This window comes from Rhipicephalus microplus, chromosome 3 (genome assembly GCF_043290135.1).
Source record: "Rhipicephalus microplus isolate Deutch F79 chromosome 3, USDA_Rmic, whole genome shotgun sequence".
In the NCBI taxonomy this organism is placed as follows: domain Eukaryota; kingdom Metazoa; phylum Arthropoda; class Arachnida; order Ixodida; family Ixodidae; genus Rhipicephalus; species Rhipicephalus microplus.
Window position 1 is genome coordinate 130932902 of NC_134702.1, and position 20507 is coordinate 130953408.

General features: G+C 48.2%; 1 protein-coding gene across 1 annotated transcript in view; it reads right to left on the reverse strand.

The window, feature by feature from the left end:
* LOC142802958 (neprilysin-1-like) overlaps positions 1–20507 on the reverse strand; it is a 136627-nt gene that overhangs the window by 47501 nt on the left and 68619 nt on the right. Inside the window, exon 8 of the mRNA XM_075888042.1 lies at positions 10563–10847. Coding sequence (XP_075744157.1) covers positions 10563–10847 — 285 coding nt within the window. The remainder of the gene's footprint in view (positions 1–10562; positions 10848–20507) is intronic.

Consider the following 20507-nt stretch of genomic DNA (forward strand, 5'->3'; position numbering starts at 1 on the left):
CGGAACAGCTGGCGCGTGGTTCGAGGCTCATGAAGCGGACATAACCAGCTGGGATACTTGCAAACAGAAGCTTCGTGACCTGTTTGGTAAGGCCGTCGGACGCCAGCGGGCCGCTTCTAAAGAACTCTCTGGTCGGGCACAAACTACGACCGAATCATATGTCACCTACATCCTTGACGTTCTCGCCCTTTGCCATCGTGCCGACCCCAACATGTCCGAGGAAGACAAAGTAAGCCATTTACTTAAAGGCATTGCAGATGATGCTTTTAACATACTGGTTTCCAAAGACTGTTCCACCATTGATGACATCATCAAAGAGTGCCGCCGATTCGAAGAGCTGAAGAGTCGCCGGGTCGCCAAGAATTTCTTGCGTCTTCCGAACACGGCCGCTACGTCATCTTGCGAGGACCTTCAGCCGCCATGCAGTCAACCACATAACAACGAGAGTGTGGTTCGCATCGTTCGTAGAGAAATCGAGGCCGCGTCTCCGTCTTTTCTGACCCGCCCATCTGATGATCGACCAACGATCTCGTTGATCCAACAGGTCGTGAGAGAGGAGCTGGCAAACGTTGGGCTGCAGCCTGTATGTTCGTTGACGGAACCTCGGGTCAGTACCATAGCGCCTTCTCCTGCACCAGAAAGATTCCGCCGCTATCGTGATCCTGCTCAGTGGAGGACACAGGACGACAAGCCTATATGTTTTCATTGTCATGGTGTAGGACACATCTCCCGCTACTGTCGTTTCCGCACGTATCCACCTCGGTCGTTTCCTGGCTATCGACGTGACGACAACCACCGGCCCCTGCAGTACAGCGCTCGTGACGATGGACCGTACAATGGCACTCCTGCGACGCCAGTCCGCCGGTCCAGCCGTTCGCCGTCCCCGCATGACCGTCGCTCCAGGTCACCTCAGCACCGCCGCTATTCGTCGCCCCACCCTAGTGGACGCCCTTCTTCGGAAAACTGAGCAATGCAGCTCCCGGAGGTGACGCTGCATTGGACTCCCGACCTGAAAACCCTCTGCTGACCTTGACTACGGACAAAAACCTGCTTGATGTAGAAGTGGATGGCCTTCCTGTTACTGCCCTTATTGACACCGGCGCACATATTTCAATTCTGAGCTCTGACCTCCGTGCACGATTAAACAAGGTCCTTACGCCGCCAGAGTCCCTATTTGTACGTGTCGCTAGTGGAGCGACCCCGGCTGTGCTCGGAATGTGCACCGCGCGTGTGAGATTCGCCGACCGCCAGACGTCCGTTCTATTCCATGTTCTCGCTCACTGTCCACATGACGTCATCCTTGGACTCGATTTTTTGTCCGACCACTCCGCTGTAATTGACTGCTCAGCCGGCGTCGTGCAACTTGACTTGCCTGCGGCCACCGAAGAGTCGAAGATGGTACAGAACAAGCTTTCGTGCGCTGAGTTTGTTCGCCTCCCACCCCAAGCCCTAACTTGTGTCACAGTTGAACCATATCCCAGTGTTCCGGATGGGGATTACGTGGTCTTTCCCTCTCCTGGTGTTTTACTGGCCCGCAACGTTTCCTCCCCGTACACCATATTAACTGTCACAGCGAACAAGACGTGCCTTCCTCTTCTGAACTTCGGACTCAGCCCTCAAATCCTACCACAAGGCATTGTTCTCGCCACTCTTTCACCGTCACACGAGTGCCAGATCTCATCAGTGTCACGTGAACTGGCCACAGTCGCCTCGCCGAACCCGCATAGCACCGACGCAGCCAACTCTACACGGCTCAACAATGTAACTAAGATGATTGCCTCAGACCTGTTGCCGTCTCAGGTCAAAGACCTCACTGATCTTCTCACGAGCTATTCGGACATATTTGACTTTGACGGTAGGCCCATAGGTCAAACATCGCAAGTCAAACATCGCATTAATACCGGTGATGCAGCTCCAATTCACAGGCGTCCCTATCGAGTGTCACCATCAGAGCGCCAAGTTATCCAACAGGAGGTGAATAAGATGCTCACAAAAGGCATCATAGAGCCCTCATCGAGTCCGTGGGCGTCCCCTGTAGTCTTAGTTAAAAAGAAGGACAATACCTGGCGTTTCTGCGTGGACTATCGGCATTTAAACAAGGTCACCAAAAGGGATGTCTACCCGTTACCTCGTATTGATGATGCCCTGGACTGCCTTCATGGCGCAACCTATTTTTCTTCGATAGACTTACGCTCCGGTTACTGGCAGATCGCCGTGGACGACCTCGACCGGGAGAAGACCGCCTTTGTAACGCCCGACGGTCTCTACCAATTCAAGGTAATGCCGTTTGGCTTGTGCAATGCGCCGGCAACGTTCGAGCGGATGATGGACACGCTTTTGCGCAGCTTTAAATGGTCTATCTGCCTGTGTTATCTGGACGACGTGATTGTGTTTGCCCCAACCTTTAAGTCTCACCTCGAGCGCCTTTCCTCAATTCTTTCAGTATTTCGAGAGGCTGGGCTCCAACTTAATTCTTCGAAATGCCATTTTGGGCATCGCCAAGTTACTATTCTAGGGCATCTCGTTGACTCCTCCGGCATCCGCCCCGATCCCGACAAAGTCCGAGCTGTCCTGGATTTTCCTGTACCGACTTGTGTCAAGGACGTTCGAAGTTTTGTGGGCCTATGCTCATATTTCCGACGATTTGTCAGAAACTTCGCAGAGGTCGCACGCCCCCTCACTGATCTTTTGAAGAAAGATGTACCATTTGAGTGGGGTCCTGATCAAGGCACGGCCTTTTCCCAGCTCATAACACTTCTGACCACGCCACCGATTCTCGCCCACTTCGACCCGTCTGCTCCAACCGAGGTCCGCACTGATGCTAGTGGCTACGGTATTGGCGCGGTTTTAGCCCAGCGTCAATCCGGTCACGATCGAGTTCTTGCGTATGCCAGCCGGCTCCTTTCTCCTGCCGAACGCAATTACTCTATTACGGAACGCGAGTGCCTGGCGCTTGTATGGGCAGTTGGTAAATTCCGCCCCTATTTATATGGCCGGCCTTTCACAGTTACCACTGACCATCACGCTCTATGCTGGCTTTCAGCCCTCAAAGATCCAACGGGGCGCCTTGCTCGTTGGGCTCTGCGCCTCCAGGAATTCACATACACAGTGGTTTACAAGTCTGGCCGTTTACACCACGACGCCGACTGCCTCTCCCGGTACCCCGTTGACGCTCCAGATCTAGTAACCGACGACGCGTCCATCTGTATTTCCTCGCTCTCTGCTTTCGGCAACATGGGATGTGAGCAACGGCGTGACGCGTCCCTACGCGAGCTAATCGACCGCCTGAACACAGGCTGTACAGACAGTTCGCTTCGCATGTTCGTTGTCATAGACGGCATTTTATACCGCCGCAACATGCACCATGTGGGAAACGAACTACTACTCGTAATACCCACTCATTTGCACTCGACCGTACTTCAGCAACTACATGATGTACCAACGGCTGGCCACCTTGGTGTTGCCAGAACGTACGACCGTGTCCGCCGACGCTTTTTCTGGCCCGGCCTCTACCGTTCTGTACAACGTTATGTTAGGTCTTGTGAGTCGTGCCAACGCCGCAAAAGGCCAGCGGTACACCCCGCCGGGCTCCTTCAACCGATCGACGTACCTGCCGAGCCTTTCTATCGTGTCGGCCTCGACCTGCTGGGCCCTTTCCCTCTTTCTACCGACGGTAACAGGTGGGTCGCCGTCGCCATAGATTACTCGACCCGTTTCGCAATTACGAGACCTCTTCCAAGCAGCTGCGCTACAGATGTCGCCGACTTTTTGATTCAAGACGTCATCTTACATCATGGTGCTCCTCGTCAACTGGTCACCGATCGCGGTCGCTACTTTTTATCTAAGGTAATTGACGATCTACTTCGTTCTTGTGCAACCAAGCACAAGCTTACGACGGCCTACCATCCTCAAACAAACGGCCTCACAGAACGTCTGAATCGCACACTCACTGACATGCTCGCCATGTACGTGTCGACGGATCATCGTGACTGGGACATTGCGCTACCCTTTGTCACTTTCGCTTACAATAGCTCACGCCACGACACTGCTGGATATTCTCCCTTTTACCTTTTGTATGGAAGAGACCCGACATTGCCGTTCGACACGCTTGTACCCAACCCTGCCGACCTGTCCACAGCATATGCTCGCCGCACTATTAGCACCGCGGAGAAAGCCCGTCAGATTGCCCACCAGCGCCTTTCGGACTCGCAGCTCCGTCAGAAACGTAGCTATGACAGCCACCATCGGGACATCCACTTTAGTCCAGGTGACCTCGTTCTTCTGTGGACTCCGTCGCGACATGTTGGTCTGGCTGAAAAGCTTCTACCCAAGTATTCCGGACCTTATCGTGTGCTACGGCAGGTAACTGATGTTACCTATGAAATAGCACCTCTAAACCCTTCGATACCTTCCACATCTTCCGACATCGTCCACGTCGCTCGCCTCAAGCCGTACATCTCGTCCAACACCTGCTAACAAGCGCCGGGTCGGCGCTTTTCGCCGCCGGAGGTCGATGTTGCGGGTTCGCGGCTATGCAGCTATGCGGGCGGTGCGAAGAAGAAGACGACGACGTTTTTTGGGGCTGTTCGAAAATACACAACGGCTGCCATCTTGACTGCTGGAGTACTTTTCTACTCTAAAGTAGTAAATACATTCGCAACAATATATATATATATATATATATATATATATATATATATATATATATATATATATATATACCTATTCCTCGTTTGCGGCGCCTGCATTTGCGATGGAGGTAGAAAGGTCGTAGGCCCGTGTGCTCAGATTTGGGTGCACCCATTTTGAAGAACCCAAGGTGGTCCGAATTTCCGGAGCCCTCCACTACGGCGTCTTTCATAATCATATGGTGGTATTGGGACGTTAAAGCCCACAAATCAATCATTCAATCAACCCTCTTCGCGTTGAAGCCCACGCTGCCTTCATTGTAAATGAGCCAACGCTGAGAACCACCATGGCAGTCCGTCAAGGATGGCGGCCGTTTTTGCCTGTTGTAAGCAACCATAATCAACGTTGTCACAACCCTAAAACACGTAGGCTCCCCAAGCGATTGCGAAGTAATTCGCTTGTGAACTGGCATCACAACGAAATGTTCTCCGTGTCCAGATAAACGTGGTGTTGGTGTGGTTGAAGTCGTTCGGCGCAGGCAATTTCACAAATTGCTTTCAGTAGTTATGTTGAAAGAAACCATTGTGATGCCGAGGAATTTCGCCTGAGTGTAGAAGGTTGTCAAGACAACAAGAGTGACAGTGATGATGACCGATCAGCTGCTAACTCACAAGGAGCGAGTTGCACTTGACGTCTCCTCATGCGGTAGTGCCTTTAACTCTCTTAAGTCAAATTGATTGTACTGAAGCTATATTATTCTTCAGCGAGGTGACAATAAAATCATTGTTCTCCTTGTAGATTGAATGTAACCCAGTTAAGTGGATGCGATGGAGTGCCGCATACCGCCAACACGCTCGAGATCAACAAGCGTAACGATATGGTTAGGACTATAATCAATGCCTCTCTGCTAACTTCTCCTGCCCTTCACTGGTACTTTCCGAACAACGCTGTTGTTCGACCAATTTTGCAATTTCGCCATCACGCAAATATATACACCTGTATATTTTTTTTCGATACTGCTCTTTCAACTGCGTGATGCAACCTGCAACATTAGAGTGCATGGAATTGCTCACGGTTAGAGTCTGAGCATGGCTGTGACACAAGAGCTACTTTATGGGAGGTAAATGAGGGCGTTTGTTCAAGAAGCAACTCCATGTTGCTGACAACACAACTCGGCGTACAATGTTTGCGAACAAACGCCACGTTTGAGGCCCACTAAAGGCAACTATTATATTAGGTCAACATTTGTTGCTGAAATAGCGGCCCAGAAACCTCGTTGTGTTAATTTTGTGCAAATGAAGTGCTCATTTTTAATTAAAACCTCGTTTTAGTGCCCCGCGTCAAGTTTGTGGAATTCGTATCACCTCTTCAAGAAGCGAACCGATCAGGTCACTGTTGCCGTGCACAAAGATGCCCGGCTTTACTGTGTGGTCACCGACACTAGTAGACAGAACGAAAGCATCGGGAGCCACAGCAGCAACAAGAGTCATGCATCAATTCTTGCTATTGGCTCAAAGATGGCAGACGTGTCTCAGTTAAACCGCGCCCCGTTAGATGGCACGAGCTGTGCAGTGTAGCAACGGAAAATTTCGGACCAATTGCGCCATTTTTCATAGCAACACCCGGTGGTTCTTTTATCCATAAATCTAAAAGAAGCGAACAAGCAGAATTCTATTGCGTCTCTTAACGCACAGGTTCTTATTAGTGCAGCTAGATTGATTACTAGTGAATAAATATAGGCGGTTCATTTGACGTCATCGGTATTATGAGAATGCCCTACTGCCGCGCATGTATTCTTGGTATTTACCTTAATTTCTAGGTAAGTATATAGGGCACTGCTATTGGTAATATTGTCGTTTTACATGTTGTCAAACATTCAGTTATCAGCCTGACGCAGTTGGTTATTTGTTTTTAGTGGCCCTTTGAACATTTAGTCCTGTGCTGCCACCATGGTGTGCTACTCGCTATCAGCCTACTACTGCAGCAAATCTCTCAGACAGGCTTGGTGCCAATTACCTCAGAGTGCCATTAAGTTGATACGTAAATTCTAGTTAACGCAGTTTTTTTCTATTGCTAGACAGGACAACGCACGGCATCCTTGATGCACGGTCGATTAGCTGACACCACCGTCTTTCACACTGTGGTAAAAAAGTGTTGCCAACACTTAGCAATTCCTATCGTTTTCGAAAGTAATTTGGTCTGGTATGCATTCATTTACCAATGAAGAGATCATCTGGTGAAAGAGGCATGAGGCAACGTCCTTGCGTCTTAGTTTTTCCTATGGGAGTTCACGGGATGACAAGCCCCCCTCATTCAACTTCGTTTGCACGGCGCACCACCTATAGCACGTGGGATTTTCGAGTAGTAAGATATCCTTCACAGTGCTTCTGTTGTAGCTAACAAACAGTGCTCGAAAGCTGCTCAGCTTGGGCTCCCCGAAAGACGCGTCAGGTCACCTGCCGGCAGATACTGATATCAGTGTACTTTTTTTCAAGTTATGCAGAGTGCATGTATTTGACCATGTCGAAATTGAGTTTCGATACCATGCATTCGTACGCGGTCAACACCCTCAACATGTAAAAACTGGGCAAGTTTCTCGTTGCGGGAGATCTTATATGGACACTCTCGGCGGATTTCAGCCTTTGCCGTCACCGTCACGTCTAGAATGTACATGTATATTGTGACGCTGACTTCGTACTTCATCTTCATCCGTATTACAAAACCATTGAAGGGATAATCATCGTATTTCACGCGAGCTGGGTCTTTTTGGCTCGGGCGCCTGGATTAAAATTATAACCTGGTTACTGCCGTATATTATATATATATATATATATATATATATATATATATATATATATATATATATATATATATATATATATATATATATATATATATATATATATATATATATATATATATATATATATATATATATATATATATATACATCCAGTCCAGCTATCCCCCCAGCCACTTTGTAGGGTTTATATGTGAATTAAGCGTAGGAGTGCCCGTCAGCGCCACCAGTAGCCATGGCGGCAAGTGTGGCACACTCTTTTGGGCCTGTTTGGCATCATGTAGAACATGAACTTGTTACGAGTGGGCAGCTGACCAATAGTCCCTCGTACACAACCTAAAGGCACTAAGTCTGCCAGTACGAGACCCTCGTTAATGATTCAAAAAAAGAAGTATATATATATATATATATATATATATATATATATATATATATATATATATATATATATATATATATATTATATATATATATATATATATATATATATATATATATATATATATATATATATATATATATATATATTGCAAACAATGCTTAAGCAGCCGACTGGTTATTCAAACCTGCGACCCATCTTTCTGCAGCACGCTGCGTTCACTAAATGTGACTTGGGCCTAGACGCGTCATAAAGTTTATAAATACAGAAACATCTGGTTTGAAAGAACAGCCTGGTCTTGAAAAATAATTTGCTTGCAGTGTTCCAGCAGACATAAACGGGGTATAAAAACGAGTGACACAGAGGTGGCTAAAAATGCATTGCTCACCCAAGTGACGCCAACGAAAGCGTTATATCGATAACAGCTCCAAGACAGCAGCGTTCCCAGAGAGGTTTTGCTTTTCCTTCGGTATCAGTACGCTGCCGGCTATTGGCCCTGCGCTTCCTCTTGCGCCTCGTACAAGGAGAGGAATTCCCGGCCCGAACACTGCAATATTATTTTTTAGGCACTTGCCTTCCGTGTGTAATGCCTAATGTGCACCTTAATCGGGGCCCGCAATCAGTAGTATTTCCTTCGTTTTATGCAACAGCTGTTGCGTTTTTTCGTCATGTCCAGTCGACTTGCCCTGAGGTAGATCTGTTAGACTATCCTATTGTTCTTTGTTGCTCCCGTTAGTTCCCCTGGCACGCCGCTCCCACTCTAGACGTGTGTCTTGGGAGCATGCTGATGGCATCGTTTCTACCTGGCCACCTCCGGGACTTCTTGTGGTGGCTGGGGTTGGGCGTCCCTCCTTCCCTTGACCGCCTCGAAAGGTGGAGAATGGTCCAGTCATCAACATGTCCGAACTGCTCCCTACGGGAAACAAATCAGCATGTTTTAAGACAATGCGTCGTTGCTCGTGTTTTCTGGGGGGCTGTGCATGGAGGATTTTGTGGCGTCGGAGTAAACCGCTTTGTTTCTTCTTGACGTTGTTCTCTAGGGCGCTTTGCCTGCCTTCTGATTGTTGCTGGTGCCTACTGTCTTTGGCGTAACCGCTGTGAGGCTGTTGCAGCAGGTCGCCGCCACCGTGATCTCTTCCCGATTTTCGAACGACTGTACAAAGAAATACTATCTGTTTTGTCGGAGGAACTCTTCTTTCTGGGTGAGGAGGCATTCATTCGACACTGGTCCTGCCATTTTGTGTTCGTCTGTGAGAGACGTGTAAGGATTGTTCTCAGGCCTGCCTGGTATTGGTAGGGTAATCTTTGTTTAGTACTCAAACAAATGCCTTGTAAATACTGTGTAAATAACTGACATATAGATTTTTACATTTCATTTGTGTGTTCTTCGTTTACCATGAATTTTGCATATGTAGACATATTTTTCGTATCAATTCTTGTGTATTTGTGTATGTTGTGTTCCGTTTACACATGTAAACATATCTTTTTTAACAACTTTTGGTGTGTCTGTGGATGTCGTGTTCTGTCGCGATGTTCCGTTGGATTGCCATTGATGTTTACTCTCCGTGAGAATAAATTTCTCTAAACAATGGTTGAAAAATTCCTTGCGCGATTTAAAACAGCGCTTTTTCGACAAAATCAGAGCACATCGCTAGTCAGCGTGATCCGTGTATGACGTTATGATATTCATGCACAACAAAAGCACTGAAGAAAACTACTCGAAAGTAAATACAGTTGTTGAGGAGAAAATGTAGTATGATAGTAGTTCGCTAACCTACGTAGCGACAGAGAACTTCGCCAAAATTATAGGTTTTAGCTATGGGCTAATTTTACTAATATTAAAAGCGCAACTACTCATATCGTTCATCCATGAATGTTATGTAGCGTAATCACCCTCACAGTAAACATTCAATATGGTTGATAACAAGCTTTGCGATGCTCAAATGTTGTTTACATTGCAGGAACAAGGTCCACGGTTGTGTAATTGACGGAAATGTTCATGAAGTATTCTTATTATATCAAACTGGCAAAAATATGTCAGAAAGCTGAGGCTTACTTCAGCGTTGTGAAGGAAGGGACACCACCATCTAGAGAAACAAACGAATGTGCCTCCTTTTTTGCCATCTCTTTCTTGGCACTGATTTGCTACGTGTGTATATCTGATGGAGAAAAGAAACTTGACGGATTTCGACTGTAGAAGATGCACACCTCACCAGACTTGACAAGCATGCAGCCGACAAAGCGCAGCAAAAAATGACGTAGAGTAAACGTGCGAATCTGCATAACAAGGTCCTACTCATACTAGGAAAACCCTTGTTGTTTTTCTTAAGGAATAGCTCAATGAACGCTTTGGTTTACGGAGTGGCAAAAACGAATCCTATTCACTGCGTGAGTAAGGACCAGTGTGTGATCTTACGCGGGGATCATGCAATGTCTCATCGTTTTTTCATTAACACGGTAGAATAATTGGACAGATCAAGAAGGACATCACTACCAGAACTGCCATTTTGTGCTCTGTTGATCCTCTCCGTTGGGGTCTTGACATCCGCTTTGCAGTTACACAGTCAATGGACATCCCGAGTCCCACGAGTTCTATAAGCCTCAAGTCCTCGAAATGTTGCGCGACGGCAACTACTTTAGATAATCAAGCAGGCACCATCTCGCTGCATTTAATATGTTTGTTGCATATCTCCTAAACACACCTATGGAGTCATGACGCCGATTTTCCGTAATGCGCGATGTGCATGTACTTACCCACTTTGAAGTAGTCGCTGAGTATCGCCAGATTCATGACCTTTTTGACGTGCGCGAAGCAAGCTTCGTCGGCCTTCCTTTCTCCGAGAAACTGAAGCGGATCAGTGAACTTGACCAGCTGCCTATAGATGCTCCAAATGACCAGGTATCGCAAACCGGCTTTGCCAACGTATTCGTTTTCAAAGAGCTCCTTGATAATGCTGGTACTGCGTTGGAAGTTCCAAATTGGGTGCGAACCCGTGTAGATGGCCTCGGTGTACTTGGAAAAATAATTGGCCCATTGCTCTGGAAAGAGAAGAATAAAAAATAATGAAAGAACATATTGTCACACAATTAATATATCGACGAAGCCATTTCTATGTATCTGCTATAAGCTGCGCATACTAAATTGTCTTTACGCTGACTATGATGGGTTGAAACAACAATATAATCGACAACCCATCACTGACGATGAGTAATATTTGTTGCACAAAGAAATACATGACACAAGAACTGCAAGATGAATATGAACCTTTGTATTACCAAGAAATTGAGTTTAGATCTCATAAGGGAGATAACACATAAAGAAAAGTGACAATCGTATGCAATACCAAACGCATATACTTTTAAGAACTACTTTGCCCGTGGTGAAAATCAGCATTATTGTTCTCAAGTGAAAGTTCTTCAGTTAAGATTTCACAGTGCCGGAAGTGTCTCGAAACGTCGAATCATCAAAAGTACGTAAACAACCCACACATAAATTTAGATATCTACTCTTGTATTTTTTAAAGAATACGCAAATCATATCGTTTTGCATGGGAGCAGCGTAAAAGAAGCAGTTTTTCTTATCCCGGAGCTTTGCTGAGCATAAAGAAACTGTACAAGACTTCCACACTTATTTACCGTGAAACATGCTGTGTACCGCACACTTATTTTGTACTGCGACTACCAGAGCAACCATTCCAACGTTTAAACATTTATTAATAATACCATAAACAAGAATATCGATTTGGTTGAGAGATAGTGACGTCGCAACGACCTGCAAACCGAGGTCTGTCTTACGTCCCAGGAAGATTTACACTCACAAAATACAGCGATTTCTACAATTTAGGTAGCATGCAGGGCGCAAGTTGGCAAGCCCACAGATCTGTGTTTATTCTTTCTGATAGTCATCATCGCGTTGGGACTGGCTTGTAGAAGCTTAGCAATAGAATATATATATTTATATATATATATATATATATATATATATATATATATATATATATATATATATATATATATATATATATATATATATATATATATATATATATATATATATATATATATATATTGTGAGCGCTGGCTACGTACTTCATCTTCATCTGTATGACAAAACCATTGTACTGATCATCTTCGTATGTCACGCGGGCTGGGTCTCTTTGGCTCGTGCACCTGGATTAAAGAGATAACCTGGTTACTGCCGTACCGGACGTGGTCTCATAAGTGGTGGAGCGTGCTTTGGTTTCCACGTCCTCCTGCTCTACCCGTCAGCCCTGGAGCTCCGGTCTGGTCGACGGTTGTGCCCTCAAACAACAGCGATGGCATCACCCAACGCGTCCGCTGCTGCAACCTCCCCTTCTCAGCCACTTAGGCTTAACTACACCGTGAGTACCTCCCACCGAAACCCTCCGGTATTTTCAGCCTTCGCGGCAAAGACTTCGAAGAATGGCTGGACAGTTATGACCAAACCAGCGTGTGTAATTATTGGGACGAGGCGCACAAACTGCGCTGCGTTCCTTTTTACCTTGATGGCGTCGCTAAAACCTGGTATTACAACCACGAGAGCGATTTCTCCAATTGGTCGGCCTTCGCGGGGCATCTCCGTCAGGTATTTGGCACGTCTGCAGGATGCTCTGTGGTAGCGAAACAGAAGCTCGCAACCCGCATCCAGGGGGACGACGACTCATGTACGTCCTACATTGAAGATGTTCTTGCTCTCTGTCGCCGATCACAAAATGACATGACACAGGCAGAGCGCATCCGACACTTACTGAAAAGTATCAACTCTGTGGCCTTCAACGCTCTCGTTATCCAGAACACAACTACCGTCCGGGACGTCACCACCATATGCCAACGCCTGGACACGCTTTATACCATGCGCCTTCCACACGCCTCTTGCGACGCTCGCTTTACCGCACAGCATGAATTGGGAGCCCTTATCCGCACAATTGTCAGAGAGGAACTCCACGGTCTTATTTCAGGCAACCCAACTATTGCGTCTGTCCACCCACCTCCTCCCAGCCTGCGTGAGATAATCAAGGACGAACTGGCATCAATGACAAGTGCTACACATGCCCCGTCCCCTGTGCGCTTTCCGGTGCCTTCGTACGCAGAAGTTGCATCACAGACTCGGCACCAGTTCCAACCGTGCCTACGGACATCGGATGCGACCATTTGGCTGCGATGTCAACGCAAGTGCCAAGGTCACCCCACTATTCTACATGGCGTCCTCTGCGCCCCATCTGCTTCTACTGTGGTGTAAGGGTTCATATATCCCGTTTCTGCCGCCGCCGTCAGCAGGATGAACGTCGTGGTTATCCAGCTTACAAAAGAGACTTTGTCCCGAGACCCGATGAATACAATCCCATACCGTATTCGTCCACATCCCGTCTGTCGCCCTCCCCTCAACGGTCTCAAGCTGGACTTCATCCTTCTCGTTCATCTCGTCACCGTTCTCCATCACCGTTTCGGCATACGTCATCACCCCTGCGTCCCGCGCCGATTTCTCTGGACTCAGAAAACTAGAAAGTGCAGTTTCCGGTAAAAAACAGCTTGTTGTCGAAACGTTACAACTCCTCCGTCTCGCCCAGCTAATTTACTGCCTGTTCGTGTGGAAGGTGTTTTTGTTGATGCCCTTATAGACACTGGAGCCCCCATTTCGGTAATTAATCGTGAATTGTGTTTTCACCTGCGTAAAGTGCAAATTCCTTATTCCGGTCCCATGTTATGCGGCGATAATGACAGTCCGATTTGCCCGACCGGGTTGTGTACTGCTCGTGTTCTCATCGATGGAATCAGTCATCACGTACAATTGGCTGTGCTGTCTTCGTGCGCTCATCAGATAATCTTAGGCTGGGACTTCTTGTCAGCTGCGCCTGCTGTAATTTCGTGTGGTCGGCCCCTCATTCGTATTACGAACACTGAGCTTTCTTCCGCTGCCGACCTTTCGTCGCCCAACCTTGTCACAGCGGCGGATTTTCTCCTGCCTCCCGGACAAGAACGTGTCCTTACGATCAAGTCACGATACGATCTAGATGGCGACGCTGTGGTTGTTCCTTGATTTCATTGATTGATTTGTGGTGTTTAACGTCCCAAAACCACCATATGATTATGAGAGACGCCGTAGTGGAGGGCTCCGGAAATTTTGACCACCTGGGGTTCTTTAACGTGCACCCAAATCTGAGCACACGGGCCTCGACATTTCCGCCTCCATCGGAAATGCAGCCGCCGCAGCCGGGATTTGAACCCGCGACCTGCGGGTCAGCAGCCGAGTACCTTAGCCACTAGACCACCGCGGCGGGGCAGTGGTTGTTCCTTGCCAGCGCTGTATTTTTCGAGGGATTACCATCGCATCTTGTTTAGTGCGGTTCTCACATGGTCATGCAAGCATCCCCGCCTGCAACGCGACGCCAGAACCACTACTCTAGCCAGAGGGGACCACTGTTGCCAGCCTTGCTGAAGAAGCCCCGGTTTGTGTCGTCACTAGTTCATCTGCTTCGTCATTCTCAAAGTGTACGCCAGCTGAAGATCCATCTCCCGCTCTCAAGGCCACTTTGTGTGAACATCTCAACCCAACTCAAACTGATGCCTTACTAGCGTTAATAATGAAGCACAAAACTAGCTTTGACGTTTGTTCCGAAGGTCTGGGTCAAACAACAGTGGCCGCTCATCGTATCGACACCGAGGGATCCCGTGTCATTCGCCGCCCCCCATACCGTGTGTCGGCTTCTGAACGCAAGCTTATAGAAGAACAAGTCAACGACATGCTCGCGCGCAACGTCATCAGGCCTTCGACAAGCGCATGGTTTTCTCCAGTCATACAAGTAAAAAATAAGCATGGCTTGGTACGGTTTCGCATTGATTATAGATCACTGAACAAAATTACTCGTAAGGACGGCTACCCAATTCCTCGCATTGACGACGCTCTTGATACTTTACAAGGTGCCGAGTACTTTTCAAGTCTCGACTTGCGCTCTGGTTATTGGAAGATTCCGATGCACGAGTCTGACAAAGAAAAGACTGCGTTTGCTACGCCAGATGGGCTCTTTGAATTCAATGTGATGCCTTTCGGCCTATGCAACGCCCCAGCTACATGTGAAAGAAAGATAGACACGGCACTGCGGGGATTAAAATGAAAGACGTGCCTTTGCTACCTGAACAACATTGTCAACTTTTTGTCCAGCTTCTCACAGCACCTAGAACGGCTAGACGAAGTCCTCACGTGTTTAGCTAAGGCCGGTCTCCAGCTCAACACTAAGAAGTGTCGGTTTGCCAGTCACAGCATCAATGTGTTAAGTGACGTCGTCCGTAAACATGGCTTCGAACCCGATCCCGACAAGGTTGCCGCGGTACTGCACTTTCCTACACCAACCACACCCAAAAACCTATACAGCTTTCTGGCTTGGCGTCGTATTTCCGCCGCTTTGTGTGTGATTTCGCTACTATTGCGGCTCCTCTGAACAAACTTCTCACCACGAGCGCACCCTTTGTCTGGTCGGATAACTGCGAAGCCGCTTTTCACACCTTCAAGCGATGCCTCACATCACGACCAGTGCTTCGCCATTTCGACCCTGCAGTACCTACTCTGCTACACACTGACGCAAGTGGACTTGGCATCGGTACTGTCCTTCTTCAGCGGAACAACACTTTCGAAGAACAAGTTGTGGCCTACGCCAGCCGTACTCTTCCACCTGCTGAGCAAAATTACAGCATTACTGAGCAAGAATGGCTCGTCATCGTGTGGTCCGTACAAAATTTTCGCCCTTATTTATACGGCTGGCATTTCACAATAGTGACTGACCATCATGCTCCGTGTTGGTTATCGTCTCTCAAAAATTTGTCGTGATGTCTTGGCCGTTTCGTACTATGATTGCAAGAGTATGACTACAGCGTCACATATAGGTCGGGTCGACAGCACCAAGATGCCGACGCTTCATCACGTTGCCCGCTCTCGCAAAACACTGAAGTGTCACCTTCTATCTATTTGTCACCGCCCACCAAAGTGACTAAGCAGACAGCTGTTAGTTCGAAAGAGTTAATTGCCTCGGCAGACCTGTCGTCCACAGATCTCGCCTCGATTGCTCCAACATGCCGATACCTGCTGCCGCACAATCATCGATCGCCTCAATGGCTTATCGCGTGCTCCAAACAGCCGCTCAAGACGACAACTTGCCCGTTTAAAGCTTCAAGGTGGAAAATTATGTCGGCAAATTTACCATCCTCTCGGTAACCAATGGGTTCCCGTCATTCCTCACTCACTTCGTCTGGAAGTCTTACAGGCGTTTCGTGACGACGTCACAGCTGGCCACTTAGGGTTCCACAAGACTTACGACCGCCTCAAGACTCGCTGCTTTTGGCCTGGCCTATCCACTTCTGTCGCCAAGTACGTCACTTCCTGTGCGTCATGTGAGCACCGCGAACGTACCACGTGTCTTCCCGCGGGACCATTGCAACCACTGCCATGCCCATCCACTCCCTTTGAATTTGTGGGCATTGACTTATACGGACCTCTTCCGCTTACGCCAGCCAGTCACCGTTGGACTGTTACTGCCTTGGACAACCTTACTCGCTGCGCGGAGACGGCAGCTCTTCTACCTGGTGCTACCTCTGAAGTCACCAATTTTTTTCTTTGCGCCATTATTTTACGACATGGCGCAGCGCGTTGCTTCTTAGTGACCGTGGCAAACATTTCTTTCACACGTCCTTGCTGAAGTCCTCCAGGCCTCTAACACCATCCACAAGACCACATCAGCGTATCACCCAGAAATTAATGGTCTGGCTGAGCGTTTTCACCGAACTTTGTCCGACATGATCTCCATGTACGTTTAACCTGATCACAAAAACTGGGACACTATACTTTCTTTCGTCACGTTCGCGTATAATACTGCCATACAGCGTACGACAAATTACAGCCCCTTTTTCATCGTTTATGGCCATGTACCGACTTTTGTTCTGGACACCACCTTTTTGTTCACATCTTTCGTTCCATCTTCATCTCTCCCGGAAGAGTTCGCCGCTCGCGTCGCCCGTGCCGTGAAATCGCCCGCGCCAACACCGCTACCATTCAGGACAAGCGAAAAATCGACATTGATGCATAGCATCGAGTTGTTCTGTTTCGCCCAGGCGACAAACTCCTTTTGTGGACACCTGTTCGGGCACATGGACTCTGCGAAAAATTCCTTCGCCAATATCGTGGTCCATACACCATTCTGGAACGAACATCCGAAGTCAACTATCACGTTGCTCCTGTCAACGCGGCTCGTGATCGTCGTCACCGCCACACCAAGATTGTCCACGTTTCTCGACTCAAACCATATATTCGGTGTTCCAACCCTTTCTAATTTGCTGCCGTCTTTCGCGAAGGGGGAAAAAAGTGTGAGCGCTGCCTACGTACTTCATCTTCATCTGTATGACAAAACCATTGTAGTGATCATCATCGTGTGTCACGCGGGCTGGGTCTCTATGGCTCGTGCACCTGGATTAAAGAGATAACCTGGTTACTGCCGTACAGGACGTGGTCTCATATATATATATACATATATATATATATATATATATATATATATATATATATATATATATATATATATATATATATATATATAATCTGCGCTGCTACTACTGCGCTGCCATCTCATAAGTGCCCAAGAGCGCTCATGGGCGCGCTTTTGTCGCAGGCACACAGGCACACATAAAGGCACCCGAAAAAAACCACTCTTCTGGTTCACAGTAAGCTTGAGGCGGGCATCAGACCGTGAGGGAGACTCGATCGGGTGTGAAGAGATTCTAAAAACAGGAAAAGGCTGGCGTTCGCTTGGCAACAGACCTCGCTGCTACGTCACTCAGCTGCCCGGAGCGATTCTCTTTCACTCTTGGCCAGCCCTGCTAGAATTACTCCAACGAGACCAAGCAGGCCTCACCATGCCATTGCTGTATGCCTAAGTGACCGCCATCACAACAAGCAGTTTGCGCCTGTCTCTCCAGTGGCTTTCCTTGCACGTTGCGATAGCTGGCGACGAGCAAGCCAACGCCGCCGCTAAGGCAGCACACGACTGCGACACCACCGTCACCAAGGCGGTAGCTTAGTAGGATTGTTCTTGAAAAGTTACCAGGTGGTCGAAGTTTCCATAGAGTTCTGCTACGGCGCTTCTTATAATCATATGGTGGTTTTGGATGTTGAACCACAATAATTGTTACTACTCCCGACAACGACTGCAGCTGCTCATTCAAACGCCGCACCAAGCCGCGCGGGTGGCAATCAGCAAGCAGCAAGCCTTCGCCTTTGTTCCGAACTGAGACCAGACCGGTGTTGCGCCTTTGGGTAGCGTGGTGCGGACTCGGGCCATCCGAGTCCCCGGAGAGGACGAGTAGAGAAGCCGGAGAAGGAGAAAAAAATGTTTATATACAGTATTTACATGGTAGCGTGGTACAACATGAAAAGAGAATCACACACGAGCGCCTCTGCGCTAGCGTTTTTATACATCGTCCGCCTTCCCAAGATCCCTTGCAAAGAAAATTTATGCGCAGGATACTCCAATGAGATCGTCGTCTTCCTCTCCGTCCCCGAAGAGGGAAAGCCAAACCCCGCCTCCCTCTGAACCTAGGAAAGGGGCAAGACATGCCCAGTTCGCTGTTTGGTGAGGGAGACCCCACGCGCCAGCGTGGCACCACAGTGAGATGACGTGGAATCCCATGCGCAAAGTCGCTCCCTGATGCAGCCAGGTTGACTCAAGCAAGGCAGAATACCCCGTACAGCTGCTGGGTCGACGCTGCTTCGGAGTGTTGCTCTCGGCGGCTGACAAAAGCTTGGCCAACGACTTTTGTGTCAAGAGGAGCCGGCGACGTGGTTTTTCCAGATTGTCCGCGTCCGTCGCCGTCCCGGTGCAGGGTTGACTCATCAACAGCTGCCAGGTGCCAGCAGGCCGCGAAGACCACGTGGAACTTGGGCGAGGCACAACAGCACCCCCGCCGCCAGATGATACATCGGGAGGTCGAGTTGTTCCATGCAGCTCGGCCGGGTCGATGTCGGCGACGTTCCGGCAAGGCTCTTGCTTTCTCGAAGGGCCTGGTCAAACTGGAATGCTCCAAGAGCTGGCCTCTGCGCCCCGCTTCGGTGAAAAGTGGGTGACAAGCTCCAAGAAACGACCTTTGTCAGCCACACACAATGCGACAAGCACCGCGTGCACGCCACTCTCATCGCCAGGCCTCCGATTTTACAAAGCAAACATCTTATCTTAATAACTTAAGCTCAAGGAAACAATGTGCATACCAATCGGGACAAGTGTCCAGTAACTCTTTCATACGTAACTCCATTTGGAATCGAGATAACATTATAATCAAGCTAAACAAGCAAACTGTAGAGCTCGGGACAACGAGGGAGTCAGTGAAAAATTTCTCTACGCCCTCACTGTAACACATTGAAAAAAAAGTACACATAAACTAGGTAAAGGTAAACAAAAAAATCAAACAAACCTTCCGCGTCTTTTGACGAGTCAAAACGCTCGACTTAGGGCGTCTGCATTTGTATGAAGGCCACCTCTCTTGTAGCGCACCTCGAAATTGTGCTGCTGCAGTGCTATGCTCCATCTGAGCAAACGACCATTCTTAGGTGACATTTGGTGTAACCAGGTTAGTGGAGAGTGATCAGTTTCTATAATAAACTTAGAGCCAGCAACATAGCAGCCTAGTTTTCGTACGGCCCAAACAATGCAAGCACATTCTTTTTCCGAAGTGCTATAAGCCTCTTCCCTGCTGCTCAATTTGCGACTCAAATACAAAACCGGCCGCTCCTCTCCACTCTGGTCCGTCTGACATAGCACTGCTCCTAAACCGCGTTCGCTTGCATCACACTGAATAGTGAAAGGTTTTGCAAAATCCGGTGCCCTCAAGACGGGTTTCTCACTCAATGAGTGCTTCAGCTTCTGAAAAGCGTCTTCCTTTTTAGAGTCCCATTGAATGTTCACAGGTTCGGTCTTGCGTAAACTATCTGTCAAAGGGCTGGCAATCTCGGAGTAATTCGGGACGTAATGCTGATAGTAACCTGTGAGGCCGAGAAATGCTCTCATCTCGGTCTTAGTGCTGGGACGACGATAACCGACCACCGCGGCTACCTTGAGTTCGGACGGTCGACGACGCCCATTTCCTACAATGTGCCCTAAATAGCTTACTTCAGCACAGCCCAAATGACATTTCTCTCTCTTTACCGTAAGACCTGCATTTTTGACCCGTTCCAAAACCATCCGAAGGTGTTCAACATGGTCTTCCCATTTGTCCGAAAATATCGCCACATCGTCTAGGTAAGGCAGCGCAAATTTCTCGAGCCCGTGGAGAACCTTATCCATCAGGCGGCTGAAACAATACGGCGCGTTCTTGAGCCCAAAGCTCATCATCAAAGGACGAAAAGTGCCCAGGGGTGAGATAAAAGCAGCGTATCGACTCGCGCGCTCTGTCAAAGGGACCTGCCAATACCCCCTAACAAGGTCTAACGTAGAAATGTATTTCGCCTTAGACACTGTCTCTACCCTCTCTTCAATGTTAGGAATAGGGTAAGTCTGGTCGACTGTTACAGAGTTCAGGCGGCGATAGTCCACGCATGGCCTTGGATCACGGCCCGGAATCTCAACCAAAATCAAAGGCGAGGTGAAATCACTGTCTGCTTCGATGATAACACCTAGGTCGATCATGCGGCGAATTTCGGCCTCT